The following is a 17,067-nucleotide window of genomic DNA, read 5'->3' as shown; positions in this document are numbered from 1 at the left end:
GCACGACAAGATTAATATAACTATTCAGTTTACTCAAATAATTTCCTACGTTTAGATTCACAGTAAAAATTCTGTCGAAAGGAACTGGTACTCTTTAGAAAGTATGATGGAGTGTTTAACTGATTCACCAGATACTAATAAAACGCCTTTATAGATGCATGACCGCTGCCCATTAGGCTTGGCCAGAGTTCGAACTCTGGATGGAGCAGGCTGGATGGGCCTTTTTCATTCGGGGCTTTATGTTCTTAACATGAAATCCAGATCTTGAGGCTTCAGGTTGTTAAGCAGACTGAACGTAGCACAAGATGCTGCTCCATAAATTTCACTTAATACCAGTGGATCGCCTGTGATATTGTTCACGCTAAGCTGAAGCATACAGTCTCTAACTTATCAATATCTATTGACTTTGTGTTGCTGCATCTCACTGTGTCGACCTTTCTCTATTTGTCGACTTCTGTGCTTCCCTCTCTGCTTCCTTTTCTTCTTGCCTTCCAGGTGGGAATTGGCGCATGGTGTAATGTGGTAAGGCCAGGAAGGACTGGAAGCTCCCTGTGTTCCTTAACTGAAAGGAATGCCTGCTGTGTGATCTTCACAGTATAACCAGCCTTTAGTTTTGAAAGAGCCTGCAGGTGTCACGGGATCCCAGCAACAATGAGGACATGCAGACTTGAGTGGCCAAATGTGAGGCATCAGGCTTTGGGCTGACTGTGGCAGGAAGTGGTGGATGGGCATCCTGGGGGCTTGGAAACAGCAGGTTCCAACCCTGGGTGGAAGGTGGAGGGGAAATGTGCCAGAAGCCAGGATGGCAGGTAGTCTAGACTGTGGACAGAGACAGGAAGCAGCCAGAGATAGTGGTGGCGGTAGGAAAGCCTGGGGGCATGACCTTATCAGCCGCAAAGAACAGGTAGCTGTGATGGAAGACGGCAGAATGGGGCAGTAGGAATTTTTAATTGAAGTATTATCGATCAGCAGAGGTAGTTTGGATTGGAAGACACACAAGGCAGGTGCAGTGCCACCTCGTGTCTGGAGCCCTGAAAGCTTTATTAGACAAAACCCTACTGTTCATAGAAATTAACGGTGACAAGTGTGACCTCTTACAATCACATATAAAGCATGGCTGAAAATGTGTGTCACAAGAAATAAGTTAATGCGTACAGGAAGTGCATATCATAGGTAAAAACTTTTAATATATACCTCTGCTCTGAAACTGGAGTATAGAATACCAAACTTTGCAAAGACTAGAAAAAGGAGTTACTGCTCTGGTACACTTTGATATGGTTACCCTTACGCCCGTGTGCTGGATCCAATTTACTGCAAACTTTGAAGAAAAAGCTAAATACAAAACTTCTTGTTCAGAACAACTTGCTGCATGAACGTACAGTATCAGAGAAAATATTACACCCCCGCCTCAGTGACTTACCCAACCTGATGAATGTGTGTTCCCTTACTGGTAGGGCTGGCTGGCGCGGACTGTGTGAGGTTTGTGGAATCGAGAATACGCTGTGGTCGGGCATTAACTGTAGCCTGCAGGGAAACATTAGTCAAAATAGTCACTTTTTAATACTATGATGAATTCATATACCAAGCATTAATATATCACATGGAAATTGGTTACATTTAGCCATTCCACTTTACTGGCTTGAAAGTACCAAAAGACCAAGGACCACCGAACATCGATGTCAAGTTCAAATGTTGCATTGCTCCAAAAGTAAAAAAACCCCACAAGTTTTCAACAAAATGTAATACTTGTTGTATCAGTGTTAGAATAAGTAATTGTGGAGATTTTGTTTCAAAGATTAGTTGGTATGCAAGCCTAAATCACGGATAGTTGTTTCTTGGAAGTGTTTGAATTACTGTATGTACAGCAAATGGTTTTGACATTTATGTAGCTCTAGAAGCTCAGTGTCTCACACAAATTTCCCCAGAATTTTAAACATCATCTTTAAAACTGAAAATCCAATTATTTGTGTAAACTCCATCATTTCTGCACTACTTTCAAAATAATAATTAATTTTGGTATAATATTCAACCAAATTAATATCCTTGAAAACAGGAAAGAAAAAGAAAATGAGCTGAACAGTTTTTATTTTGAAAAGTGCCCCTGAAAGTAAAAGTTCAAAAACGTTACATAAACAGGTTGTAATCAGCAAAAAGCTAAATAGCCAAACAGTGCAGTGACCTGATTGGATCAGATCACACCCTGCACACTGAGCCCAGTTCTGCTCACTGAGACATAAGGGAACCAATCAAGTCCTTGAGGTGCTGCTGACAAAAGCCATGCAATCAATCCCCAACATCAGAGGATTGAGTCACGAGGAGAAAATTGGCTTTTCAAACTTGAAAAGAGGTGACTGAAAGGGGGCAGCTGTGTATAGAGTCGTAAAAGGCATAGAAAAGGTTAGTCCAGAATAATGCATCAAATTATACCAACATTTGAACAAGAGGGTTCAAACTAGCAACTGGCAAATGTAGGGCTGATGTCAAGAAGTTCATCCTCACACAAGTTAATGCATGGAATGGACTTCAAGAGGCAAAAACCATTCCACCATTTGGCAGCTGCATGATACGAGGGGGGGGGGGGGGGGGGGGGGGGAGACTGTTGGTTCTTCTTCAACAGATGAGCTGACATAGACCTCCCTGATCCAGATCAACCTTGAGATCTTGTGACATGCAAAGCGGAGAATGAGTGAACGAACACATACCTAGTCTGTATACAAGACCCATTTAGACTATTTTCATCTCCTTCAAACTTCAACACGAAGCCTGTATCCTATTAACTCACCAAATTAAGAATCTGCTTCAACAAAAGTTGCATTTATTGAGCGAGGTGGCATTGTAACTAATAAATTAATTTAAGTATCGACCAGTTACTCTATAAATTATATTTTGTCAGTGGCTTCCTTAGCTTATAACTTTTCACTTTTTCTTTGTGCTGAACAGAACATTCTTCAACATCCAATGTCCCCTTCAATGACACTGATCTTGGATTATCTTGTGCAAACCTGCATATTTTACCAAAACTATCTGCAAACAAGATACAACACAAATCCTTGGAAGACTCAATGGGCTTAATTATAACCATTACCTCTCTAATTTGGCCAATAAACTATTACTTTATACAGACACGATCTTTCATTTTAGCTGGCAATCTCCAGTGAGGAGACTAAATATTTTCTGAAAATTCAGTACCTTACTTGACCAGCAAGCAAAAATCATTTCCTGTACAACACTATCAATAAACATCCAGACAGATGCCCAATTCAATAAGCAGTAAGAGAATGCAAACTTGGCAGGAAGGAAGGTATTGAGTGGATCCTACCCATGGATGCTCAACATTGTATTAAGTATTTTTAAGAGTTAAAAATAACAGAGTGGTCAATTGCAGCAGGTTGCCTCACAGCGCCAGGGACCCGGGTTCAAATCTGGCCTCGGGCGACTGTCTGTGTGGAGTTTGCACATTCTCCCTGTGTCTGCGTGGGTTTCCTCCGGGTGCTCCGGTTTCCTCCCACAGTCCAAAGATGTGCAGGTTAGGTTGATTTGGCTATGATAAATTGACCCTTAGTGTTAGGGGATTAAATACGTGGGGTTACGGGGATAGGGTGGGATATGTGTCGGTGCAGGCTCGATGGGCCGAAATGGCCTCTATCTGCACTGTAGATTCTGTGATATGCCTCTTTCCACCCTTATATTAATTAGAATCAGCCTTTCAAATGTCTGATTAATTTTTTAAAGATGTTTAAAACTATTTAAAACAGTTACGTTGTTGGGACATTTATATCTATTTCACAACTAATTTGTTTGCTCCAAGTGTGGAATTAGAATCGACGATAATTAATTTTGGAACACAACCACAACTCCACAAATCCAGTTTGAAACATTAAATTCAAATCTAGATCCACTCCAGTAAATGGGTTACTGACAAAGCAACTAAGACTGTGGAGGCCAATTTACTCAATACCATAAACTCTCAATATTTGAGTGTTAGAGATGGCTGGGATGAGCCACTACTAAAATGTACATAAGCAAGCATACAAGCACAATAATGACGACCATGAAACTGAATTTAAACATGCAATGAAATGAAGAAACACGAACAGTCTTGCATCTTCATAAACATTGGTCCGTATTTTCCGATCGGAGGCTTCCTGCGTGCAGAGGCCTCCGATCTGGAAAAAATCTACGCCCTTACCCGAGGGCTCCGGAGGTCCGGAAACTTCCGCTCCTGGGCCTCTGCTCTACGAAATGCGCAGGGCCCAGGTATCCCAGGGGCGCCAGCGGTTCGCAAGCATCTCTGGGATCACGTGGACCATGGGGAAACAATGGAAGAAGGGAATCTCCCTTCATACTTTTGACAGCTTAGACCTGTCAAAGTATGAATGGGGATCAATCAAAAAACATCAAAACATTAAATACATTTTTTTTTAAATCACATTTTTAAAATTAGTTAAAATTACAATAAATTAAATATTTTAAGCAAAAAATCAAAGTTTTTTAACTTGGCTAAAAATAAACTTAAAAAAAGTATTTAAAAATTATAAATGAGTGGAAAAACACTCTTATGCTGGTAAGAACAGGCCTTACGCCTGCTTTTACTAGGCGTAAGATTTCTAAGGGTTTTCAGCGGGCGGAGGTTCTGCAGAAAGCGGAACTCTCCCCCCGCAGAGGCCCTTCTCCAGGGCAGGCGTCCGATGTTCTTGACCGTGTCGGTTTTCAGCGCGTGCGCTTCGCATGCCTGAAACCGGCACTTGTGAGGTCCCTACGGGTCTGTACACAGCTCGTACACACCCGTAGGGACCAGAAAATACGGGCCATTGCAATTTTCTTCAGATCAGTAACCATCACCCATACAATGTAAGCACCACTCCCACAAAACCAGCATGGGTTGCTGTAGCTTAAGAAAAAAAATATATCTGTAAGAACAAAGATTTTTAAAATGCAATGTGTGTGTGTGTTATAGTTATGCTCAATAAAGGTGTAGTTTTCACAATATGACCCACCATTTGCACGGCCATATTTCTTGCTCACAATGGATTAAAATGTTCTACAGTGCTGTTCTGTTTGTCAGAGGTTTCATTATTTTTCCCTCTCATGAGATGCCAGAGGTAAAATGTGTAGGCAGCTGGTCAGCATTGTCTGCCAAGCTTAGTTCCTCACATATGTGTTTTCCATAGTAGCTGTCAGCCTCCAGACAACGAATAAAACGGCAGGTTTGTATACGCTCAAAAGCATTTCACAAATCACTAATTAGTTTGCAGTTTTTCCAGATTAGTTCTTACTTTATATGTTTCAAACTTCAAATAAAACAAATTTTAAAAATACTTTCTCTTGCCGTTCAATTTTAACTGTGATTTAAAACATGTTTCAGTTAACAACAACAACTTGTATTTATATAGCGCCTTTAACGTAGTAAAAAGTCCCAAGGCGATGTACAGGAGTATTTTAAGACAAAAAATTTGACACCGAGCCACATAAGGATAAATTAGGGCAGGTGACCAAAAGCTTGGTCAACGAGGTAGGTATTAAAGAGCGCCTTAAAAGAGGAAAGAGAGGTAGCGAGGCGGAGAGGTTAATGTTGGCATGTGTCAAAATGAGACATGACACCCAGGGAATGAAGCACTTCAGGTATCGAACCACTCTCATGCCACTTATTGCATAAGAACATAAGAATTAGGAGCAGGCATAGGCCATTTGGCCCCTCGAGCCTGCTCCTCCATTATTATGGCTGATCTTCGACCTCAATTCCACTTTTACGCCCGATCCCCATATCCCTCGATTCCCCACGAGTCCAAAAATCTATCTATCACAGCTTTGAACATACTCAACGACTCAGCAACCACGGCCCTTTGAGGTGGAGAATTCCAAAGATTCACAACCGAGTCAAGAAATTCCTCCTCATCTCGGTCTTAAATGGCCGACCCCTTATCCTGAGACTATGCCCCTAGTTCTAGACTCTCCAGCCAGGGGGAACAACCTCTCAGCATCTACCCTGTCAATCCCCCTCAGAATCTTATATGCTTCAATGAGATCACCTCTCATTCTTCTAAACTTCAGAGGGTATAGGCCCAATCTATTCAATCTCTCCTCATAGGACAGCCCTCTCATCCCAGGGATCAATCTAGTGAACCTTCGTTGCACCGCCTCTAAGGCAAGTATATCCTTCCTCAGATAAGGAGACCAAAACTGTGCCCAGTACTCCAGGTGTGGTCTCACCAAAGCCCTGTACAATGGTAGGAAGACTTCCTTACTCTTGTACTCCAACCCCCTTGCAATAAAGTTCAACAGCGCACCAGTCAGATACAGACCAAAGCTTTTGCTCTGCCCAACAATATGCCTCAACTCCAGTCTGTGAAAAGTGCTTCACATTGGCTGTGAAACACATCCAAGTCACAAAAAGTGCTCTATAAATGCAAGTTCTTTCTTTCTTTCATCTGTGCTGTCTTTGAACTGAGCGGTGACACAAACATTATGCCAACCCACTGTTCTACCCAGGCCTCCTCCGTCTTTCCTATTGTTGGAAGTGGTAATGTTTTGCGAAGCGATATATTGTGAAGGTATTTGCCCAATATACTAGTTTTTAAATATATCTGTACAGCATTTAATGTTATAAATCAGGATCATAAACAATGTTGATTAGACAGTTCCATAGTAGATTTTTCCTTGTACAACAAAGTTGGCTGAATATCAAAAATCTCTCAGTTAGCTGCTTTTTATCTGAGAAACCAAGGTGCAAAAACAAGTCCCACAGTGCAAGAAGCCACCGAGATTGGAAGAGCAAAAGGAAAAATTAGGTAGATCAGGAGGTAGTGATTAGGTGATGTCAAGCTTCGGTTTTATAGACCTAAAGATTATAGGAGGAAGAAACACAGTGGGGATACAAGGAGGAGGAATAGTGTCAAGGACCATGATCTGGAGATCAGGAAGAGCAAGAAAGGAAAGCTCTGACATTATTGCAATGACAGTACGCTAGCAAGATAGCACGAAAGTTAGCAGGAGAGCGAGCGGGAGACAAAGAGAGAGAGAGAGCAAGAGCCAGAGTGAGAGCACAAGGAAAACAGGCCAAGAAAGATTGTGATGGAGAGGGAGAAGGTGGAAGCTAGAGGCGAGAGGTGGTCAGGTTAAAATATTTTTCTTGTGTCCCATTTTGCAATACAGATGGGGACTAGAAAAGCCTTCTCAGACAATGGGACGGTGGTCAAGACCTGGGTGAAATTGGGTTTTGCAAATATTGAAAAATTATTGCATTAATAACTGAATTACTTTTGAGTCTGCTTTGTCTTATACAAATAGGAGATCAAATTAAGTTTGCACCTCCTATAGAGTTATGAAATAAATTCACATTTCAGAGTGGACCAAGAGACTTCCAAATGTACTATATACAGGATATACCTCAACAGAAATTCCCAAAGGTCCTTTTACCTTGTACATTGGTTATAGGAAAGCAACGCCAAAACTATCAGCATGTGTCACTCTCCTCCATTTATACTGTCATTTGCCTCCTCTCCTGTAGAGCCATTTGGAAAAGAGAGATGTGGCCTTTTGCACATGTGGAGAACACTGCGTACTAAAAATAGGAATTCTGCCTTTAGTTTTATAGTCAAAGTTAGGGTTAAAATGGAATATTCCCATTTACACCTCCTTTAGACCCATCTTTTGTTTAACTTGTCTCATTACCACCCCCTTTTGTCATTTAATCTCTCCTGCCTTCCACCTTATCACAGACTTTCCCTTTTGTTCTTTCCTCCGCTCCTTCCCTGCCTCTGTACTTGCTTAATGCCTATTACATCTCTAACCTTTTCCAATTCTGGCGAAAGGCCATTGACCTGAAACATTAACTCTGTTTCTCTCTCCACAGGTGCTGCCTGACTTGCTGAATATTTCCAGCATTCTCTGATTGTATTGCAGATATCCAGCATTCACAGTGTTTTGCTTTTGTATTAGGGCTAAAATGGAGTCTGCTCTCTTTGCTCGATACAAAATGGAAGACAGGTGGGTAGGCGGAGAGAAAGGGCATATACCACCAGTTGATCAGAAATAAAGGTGCTTTTGTCTAGGTGCAAATTGAACTGAATACTATAAGGGCTACAAAGCAGTGTATAACTTTCATTAGCATTCTATAAAATCTTCATGGCATTGTTCCTTCAATCATAATTGATTGACCCCAGTCTTTAAAGGAAAAAGGCATTAAGATGCAAGCCTTTCAGTGGTCAGCAGTTCTGACCAACACATTCAGGCTTCATGGCCAGTTACGGCTCAAAATATTCTATAGGTGCTGAGTTTTTCCAGCATTTTCTGTTGTTATTTTGGATTTCCAACATCCGCAGTATTTTGCTATCATTCTATAGGTAACAGCTCATCCCAAACACAGAACACTGGGTGCCAAGGAAAGAGGCTCAGCTCATTCCTCCAAAGGAACTCTTACATTCCAAGAAAGAGTGAAATGTCATTTCTAAAAAAAGGTAGATTAACCCTTTTGGGCTGATTTCAGTTCTCTCAGGTAAACATCCCTTTCGTACATCAATGTATTTGTAAATAAATATTGGAGAAGTTTAGACAACATAAACGGGGTCTTAGAATTGATATTTTTCCGTTGTCTGGAAGACTGGAGCTGTGGTGGACATCCCAAATATTCTCCAGTAAGCAAGACACTGCAGTCAGGGTTAAATGTTAGACTTCAGCTCAATGTTCCCGCTAAACTGCGCAAACGGTCTGGAGGTCCCGCGCAGGCCGCTCACCGGCTTTAAAACTGAAGAAACCACACATGCGTGAACATCTGAATGGGCTGCGCAGCCAGTTAAAGGGGCAGCGCATGTTAAAAAAATTAGAGGGACCATTGCTTGAGCGATGTTAGCCTAAATATGGTAGAGACTAAAAATGTAGGTTTCAGGTTGCAGGAAAGCTTGGCTTGCTTAAGGAAAATTTCAATCTATTTACATGAGTAAAAAAACTAGAGCGATAAAGCCCAAACAACTGTGTTTCAAGTCGGTGAATTCGTCTCGAAAGACCAATAGGAGACTGCAGGCAAATGACAATATAAACAACATGAAGAGATTGCTGTTCTTTGAATTGTTCCTGTGATTTAAAACAAACAGATTCAGTATGGCTGGGAACTGATGGCCAACTGTTAGGTCAGCAGGTTTGTGTCATGAGGCTATTTTGCATCATAACACAAACATGTTGATTTTAGGAGTACAACTTTGATCATTTAAAAAAATGATTTTGTCTCTTTAATTTCAGAAGTTATATCTAAACATTTTATTTTGTTGGTTACAATTTCCATATAAACATTCTTGATTTGATTTAGCTACACTTCATTCATCTTTCAATGCAATAAATTTGCTGCCCTGAAGCTCTCCCTCAATTTTCACTCCAAGGTTTTGCTAGCTCCATTGTAGATCAACCATCAGATTTTGCTTTTGTATTTCAGAATCTGACATGGAAATTGGAAAAAAAGCTCCAGGAGAAAGGGCTACAAAGCAGACATAGGAGAGCTGGATCAGTGACTCAGATTGCTCGGAGAGAAGCTTTCTGCACTAAGAAACTGTATCTACTCTCAAATAGTTGTAACAATTTCACCTTTTTCCAAGTCTGAAAGGTGGCTGGAGATGGTTTAATTTTAAAAAAAACTTCAGAAAGCCATTAGGAGAGATCATTGATTCTTAAAAGCAAAACTTTTGTCCCAACTATGCTTGGTAAAACAAAGGCTTGGATTTTGCAGTCAGCAACAAACTAACGGCGCTTGCCGCTAACCTCGAAGAAAGCTGCCCACAAAAATATGGTGTGGGCTTAGTGGCATCAATTTCCCTTTTTCCGATGCGATTTTTCATCTGCCACCATCTATAGGAGATCTGTGGCGTCCAGCAACAGTGATGTTATCAAGCATGCTGAATAAATAGCCAATCAGATTGAAGAATTCTCTCAGACAGCAAATGAAGAAATAAAAAGCACGGATTATAATTCACTTTTTAATCATTTTACAGAAAGCAAAATAAAGATTGGGGCATACACATGGGATTAAGATAGAAACTGACATATCAAACAAGCTTTAAAAAATAAAAAATAAATAATTTTTATTATTTTAAAAATCTATGAAATCTTTATCATGGAATGGAGAAAATTACACTCCACAATATAAAATTAGTTTGTCAGGGCCAGAGAGATTGTTCAGCAGTAATTACGATTTAGTACGCCATTAAAAACTCAGTTACACCTCATTCAACAAGGTTAACACCAAGAATAGTGCGTAAAAAGTTGAAGTTCACGTCAAATCAGTGATTTCTAATTGATTCCATCTGCAAGGACTGCAACTGCACACCCTGTAGAGGGGCAGGGTATCACTGACTGCAACTTCCGGATTTCTGCGTTTAACTACGCCAGAAGTTGCTGTCAGTTTTACAGAATAACGACGAAGAACACTGACAGTTTTGCCGTCATTGCAACCACAAATTCCGGGCCATTAAAGATGACTAGTGAAATGTAGTGTCTTCAATATAATGACATGGTTAGTAATGGTTTAATTACATGGTTAGTAATGTCACTTGTGGGTGATAGTCAACAAGTTAACTTTGCTAATTAAGAGGGGAGATGTGAATTAAGCAAGTTACCAGGTATGTAACTGAAAAAACGTAAAGCTCTACTATATTTGTTCAAAAATATATATTGGCAGATCTCCCGTGGCACTAAGCACAGCGAGTTGGACGATACACTAAAACAAAAACAGAAAATGCTGGAAACGCCCAATAGGTCAGTCAGCATCTGTGGACAGAACCAACAAATGAATGTTTCACGTGTCAAGACGAGGACTAAAGTTGGCCGGGGTGTAAAATTAGCGGCCAACCCAATCCCATAAGTTTCCAGCTGGCCAGGTTAAGTTCAAATTACCCCCATAGTGTGAGAAAGAGTGACATCCAAGGGTGACGGGAAGTGGCACAGAAAGCACATTCCCCCAAAAAAGGAGCAAGTGACTTATGGCACAGGGGTGTCATGCACTGAAGTACCAATGTATTGTGTCACATCAGTGGTGCAATGAAGGCTCTGTGCTGCACAACAATGAGCCCCTGATCTCATCTGAAATATTTTAAGAAAGCCTTCAAATAGAAAGCATAAAATCAGGAGAAGCACTTCCTCGCAGTTGGCTCAGACTAGCATCCTTTCGCCCCCCTCCCCCCTTCTCCAACTTCCTCCTCAATATTCTATTAGCAGCTCGCATTTCGCTCAAGTCGCCATTGTTCATGTGTAAAAATAGGCAACAAGTGTCATCAGATTCGTCAACGACAAAGGCCATCAACAGCCTAATCCCATCCTCTTCCAACATTCGCATGCAGGAACTTTCAAGCATGGGTCTCTGGATTGCAATCAAAAGTGAGACCACAGGCCAATTTTCTTCTGGCTATTTCAGAAGGCTGAGGCCAGTACAACTCCACTACCACCACCTCTGGCTGACCTCAAGGTAACGGCACAGACTGGTGATTGAAACTAGGACCTTCTAGGTCTGTATAGACCTGCATTTATCTACTAAGCTATCAAGCAGGACCAGATCATTATTGCTGAAGCAGGGGAAAGAGGAGGGGACACTTGCCTTCCCCTTCCTGTATGTAGATGATGCACTGCTTGGGAAAAAAATGATCAGGTTTAATATTCTCACAAAAAGCTTAAAGAAGAACATGTCATGTTACTAGCCAGTCAGTTGATTATGAAGTATGTGTTCTATAGATTGTCCAAAATGAAAATAATCGGCAGCAGCTATTTTCAATATTGTATAACCCACGCAAAAGATGCTCAAATGCAAAAGTTTTCCCCTACAAAGGCTTCAATTTTAATGATTCATTGGCTATAGAATTTCAACTGTATCCATACAAGCAAAGAAAGACAGATGAGTAAAACTGCTTGCAGCTTCCCACAGCTCTGATCTTCTCCTCAGTACCTCAGGAGACAGTCTCTCTATTTTCAAAGAAGCAGCAGAGATTTCTGGAGCTTCAGGTATGCGAGTGCACACGATATACACATACATATATTCAACCAGGGTATCTTGTACTGTACGGGCTGCAACATTTCATTGATCATCCTCTCATTCAAAGGGAAAAGACAGCCACTTTCAAATGTCACCCAATATAATTGCTAATTTATTAGCAGACAACTTTAGGCTCGAGGCCAAAATTCATTCTGAGCCAGTGATCCTTGCATGAGACATCCCAGTTAAACCCAGTCACATTGTAGGATTTCTGATTATGCTCCCAGGGTGGGTGGGGGGGAAATGAAGGATTGGTGCAATATGCGATAAAAATGCTGCAATTGAGCTAAGCCTAGCTCTCAAAGGGCTACATTTATAGGAAAGCCAGGGCTGGAAGATTCAGATTAGGACTCGGACACAACAGCTGAACCGCCATGCTGGGGACAATGAAAGACAGTTCAACATTGAAGTGATCGTTCACACTTATTGCTACAGTGACAACTCCTATCAATTGAATTCAACAGGGGTCACTGTCAAGTTAGGCTTGTGGATTCAGCTCTTGGGTGGGGATAGTCAGTTGGACTGAAAGCGAACACTGGAGTCAGCAGACAGCAGTGTGAGAGAGTACTGCACATAGGCCTAAGGCCAACGTTCAGTGATTCAGCGTTCAGTGATTCAGTTTCTAACAGCCAGTAGTTGTACTGAACGCAAGGCAATTCTGAAAACAGGAGTACGATAGCCCATCAATGTCAAACTGCTAAGTTTTTTTTAAATATTCGTTCATGGGATGTGGGCGTCGCTTTTATTGCCCATCCCTAGTTGCCCTCGAGAAGGTGGTGGTGAGCCACCTTCTTGAACCGTTGCAGGCTGTGTGGTGAAGGTATTCCCACAGTGCTATTAGGGAGGGAGTTCCAGGATTTTAACCCAGTGACGATGAAGAAACGGCGATATATTTCCAAGTCAGGATGGTGTGTAACTTGGAGGTGGTGGTGTTCCCATGCGCCTGCTGCCCTTGTCCTTCTGGGTGGTAGAGGTCGTGGGTTTGGGAGGTGCTGCTGAAGAAGCCTTGGTGAGTTGCTGCAGTGCATCTTGTAGATGGCATACACTGCAGCCATGGTACGCCGGTGGTGGAGGGAGTGAAGGTTTAAGGTGGTAGATGAGGTGCCAATCATGCGGGCTGCTTTGTCCTGGATGGTGTCGAGCTTCTTGAGTGTTGTTGGAGTTGCACTCATCCAGGCAAGTGGAGACTATTCCATCACACTCCTTACTTGCGCCTTGTAGATGGTGGAAAGGCTTTGGGGAGTCAGGAGGTGAGACACTCGCTGCAGAAGACCTAGCCTCTGACCTGCTCTTGTTGCCACAGTATTTATGTGGCTGGTCCAGTTAAGTTTCTGGTAAATTGTGACCCCCAGGATATTGACGGTGGGGGATTCGGCGATGGTAATGCCGCTGAATGTCAAGGGGCGGTGGTTAAACGCTCGCTTGTTGGAGGTAGTCATTACCTGGCACTTGTGTGGCGCGAATGTTACCTGCCACTTATCAGCCCAAGCCTGAACGTCGTCCAGGTCTTGCTGCATGCGGGCATGGACTGCTTCATTATCTGAGGAGTTGCGAATGGCACTGAACACTGTGCAGTCATCAGCGAACATCCCCACTTCTGACCTTATGATGCAGGGAAGGTCATTGAAGAAGCAGCTGAAGATGATTGGACCTAGGACACTGCCCTAAGGAACTCCTGCAGCGATGTCCCGGGGCTGAGATGATTGATCTTCAACCACCACAACCATCCTCCTTTTTGCTAGGTATGACTCCAGCCAGTGGAGAGTTTTCCCCCCCCGATTCCCATTGACTTCAGTTTTACTAGGGCTCCTTGATGCCACACTCAGTCAAATGTTAGATTTAAGGTAGTTATGGAAAAGGACAAAGATAGACCAGGAATAAAAATTCTAAATTGGGGAAAAGCAAAATTTGCTAAGCTCAGAGAGGATTTTGCATTAGTGGACTGGAAACAACTACTTGAAGGAAAATCAGTGTCAGAGCAGTGGGAGGCATTCAAGGAGGAGATCCAGATGGTTCAGACCAAATATGTGCTCTTAAAGAAAAAAGGTGGGACTAACAAATCTAGAGCCCCCTGGATGTCTAGGGACATACAGGGTAGGATAAAGAAAAAAAGGGAGGCGTAGGAGAGATACCGAGGGCTAAATACTCCAGAATCTTTAGAGGAGTACAGAAAGTGCAGGGGTGCAATTAAAAAGGATAATAGGAAAGCAAAGAGAGAGCATGAAAAATTCTTGGCAAGTAAAATTAAGAAAAACCCAAAGATGTTTTATAAATATATTAAGAGTAAGAGATTAACTAAAGAAAGGGTAGGGCCTATTAGAGATCATGAGGGTAATCTGTGTGTGGAGGCGGGAGACGTCGGTGGGGTTCTTAATGAATACTTTGCGTCAGTTTTCACAAAAGAGAGGGGCGAAGCGTGTGAAATATTAGATGAAATAAACATAGTGAGAGAGGAAGTATTAAGGGGTTTAGCAACGTCAAAAGTGGATAAACCCCCAGGCCCGGAAGAAATGTATCCCAGGCTGTTAAGCGAAGCAAAAGAGGAAATAGCAGAGGCCCTGACCATAATTTTTCAATCTTCTCTGGCTTCAGGTGTGGTGCCGGAGGATTGCTAATGTGGTACCCTTGTTTAAAAAGGGAGAAAAGGATAGACCGAGTAATTACAGGCCAGTCAGCCTAACCTCGGTGGTGGGAAAATTATTGGAAAGAATTCTGAAGGACAGGATAAATCTTCATTTAGAAAGACACGGATTAATCAAGGATAGTCAGCACGGATTTGTTAAGGGAAGGTCGTGTCTGACAAACTTGATTGAATTTTTTGAGGAGGTAACAAGGAGGGTAGATGAGGGTAGTGCGTTTGATGTAGTGTATATAGACTTTAGCAAGGCTTTTGATAAGGTTTGGTCACGAAGTTAAAAGCCCATGGGATCCAGGGCAAAGTGTCAAGTTGGATTCAAAACTGGCTCGGAGACAGGAAGCAGAGGGTAATGGTTGATGGGCGTTTTTGTGACTGGAAGGCTGTTTCCAGTGGGGTTCCGCAGGGCTCAGTACTACGTCCCTTGCTTTTTGTGGTATATATCAATCATCTAGACTTGAATATAGAGGGTATGATTAAGAAGTTTGCAGATGATACTAAAATCGGCTGTGTGGTTGAGACAGAAGAAGGAAGCTGTAGACTGCAGGAAGATATCAATAAATTGGTCAGGTGGGCAGAACAGTGGCAAATGGAATTCAATCCAGAGAAGTGTGAGGTAATGCATTTGGGGAGGGCTAACAAGGAAAGGGAATACACATTAAATGGTAGGACACTGAGTAGTGTAGAGGAACAAATGGACCTTGAAGTGCATGTCCACAGATCCCTGAAGGTAGCAGGCCAGGTAGATAAGGTGGTTAAGAAGGCATACGGAATGCTTGCCTTTATTAGCCGTGGCATAGAATACAAGAGCAGGGGGGCTATGCTTCAACTGTATAAAACACTAGTTAGGCCTCAGCTAGAGTACTGCGTACAGTTCTGGTCACCACATTACAGGAAAGATGTGATTGCACTAGAGAGGGTACAGAGGAGATTTACAAGGATGTTGCCAGGAGTAGAGAATCTTAGCTATGAGGAAAGACTGGATAGGCTGGGTCTATTTTCCTTGGAACAGAGGAGGCTGAGGGGAGACCTCATTGAGGTGTATAAAATTATGAGGGGGCTACATAAAGTGGATAGAAAGGACCTATTTCCCTTAGCAGAAGGGTCAAAAACCAGGGGGCACAGATTTAAAGTAATTGGTGGAATGTTTAGAGGGGATTCATGGAGCCTCCTCCTCCCGTTAGTTGTTTAATGGTCCACCACCATTCACGACTGGATGTGGCAGGACTGCAAAGCTTTGATCTGAGCCATTGATTGTGGGATTGCTTAGCTCTGTCTATAGCATGCTGCTTCTGCTTTTTAGCATGCATGTAGTCTTGTGTTGCAGCTTCCCCAGGTTGGCACTGCATTTTTAGGTACGCCTGGTGCTGCTCCTGGCATGCTCTTCTACACTCTTTATTGAACCAGGGTTGGTTCCCTGGCTTGATAGTAATGGGAGTGTGAGAGATATGCCGGGCCATGAGGTTACAGATTGTAGTGGAATAATTATTCTGCTGCTTCTGCCCCACAGCGCCTCATGGATGCCCAGTTTTGAGCTGCTAGATCTGTTCTGAATCTATCCCATTTAGCACGGTGGTCGTGCCACACAACACGATGGCGGGTGTCCTCAGTGTAGAGACGGTACTTCGTCTCCACAATGACTGTGCGGTGGTCACAGATGCATCTGCGACAGGTAGATTGGTGAGGACGAGGTCAAGTAGGTTTTTTCCCCCGTGTTGGTTCTCTCACCACCTGTCGCAGACCCAGTCTGGCAACTATGTCCTTCAGGACTCGGCCAGCTCGGTCAGTAGTGGTGCTACCGAGCCACTCTTGGTGATAGACATTGAAGTCCCCCACCCAGAGTACATTCTGTGCCCTTGCTACTCTCAGTGCTTCTTCCAAGTGGTGTTCAACATGGAGGAGTGCTGATTCATCAGCTGAGGGAGGGCAGTAGGTGGTAATCAGCAGGCGGTTTCCTTGCCCATGCTTGACCTGAAGCCATGAGACTTCATGGGGTCTGGCGTCAATGTTGAGGACTCCCAGGGCCACGCCTTCCCGACTGTATACCACTGTGCCACCACCCCTGGTGGGTCTGTCCTGCCGGTGGGACAGGACATACCCAGAGATGGTGATGGAGGAGTTTGGGACATGAAAGGTATGATTCTGTGAGTATGACTATGTCAGGCTGTTGCTTGACTAGTCTATGGGACAGCTCTCCCAATTTTGGCACAAGAGGAGGACTTTGCAGGGTCGACTGGGCTGGGTCTGCTGTTGTCGTGTCTGTAGCCAGTGTCGAGGTCGACGGTTTTATTCTTATTCGTAGTGGATTTTTTACAACTGAGTGGCTTGCGAGGCCATTTCAGAGTCCAATTAATAGTCAACCATATTGCTGTGGGTCTGGAGTCACATATAGGCCAGACCAGGTAAGGACAGCAGATTTCCTTCC

General features: G+C 42.8%; 1 protein-coding gene across 3 annotated transcripts in view; it reads right to left on the bottom strand.

The window, feature by feature from the left end:
- rptor (regulatory associated protein of MTOR, complex 1) overlaps positions 1-17,067 on the bottom strand; it is a 432,389-nt gene that overhangs the window by 110,112 nt on the left and 305,210 nt on the right. For all 3 annotated transcript variants that reach the window (XM_085963808.1, XM_085963809.1, XM_085963810.1), the window contains one exon: positions 1,421-1,524. In XM_085963808.1, coding sequence (XP_085819934.1) covers positions 1,421-1,524 — 104 coding nt within the window. The remainder of the gene's footprint in view (positions 1-1,420; positions 1,525-17,067) is intronic.

Source organism: Somniosus microcephalus, chromosome 21 (genome assembly GCF_052327205.1).
Source record: "Somniosus microcephalus isolate GS21.2 chromosome 21, FLI_Smic_1.0, whole genome shotgun sequence".
In the NCBI taxonomy this organism is placed as follows: Eukaryota; Metazoa; Chordata; class Chondrichthyes; order Squaliformes; family Somniosidae; genus Somniosus; species Somniosus microcephalus.
The sequence above is the reverse complement of the archived record's forward strand: the minus strand, read 5'-3'. Positions and strand labels throughout refer to the sequence as shown.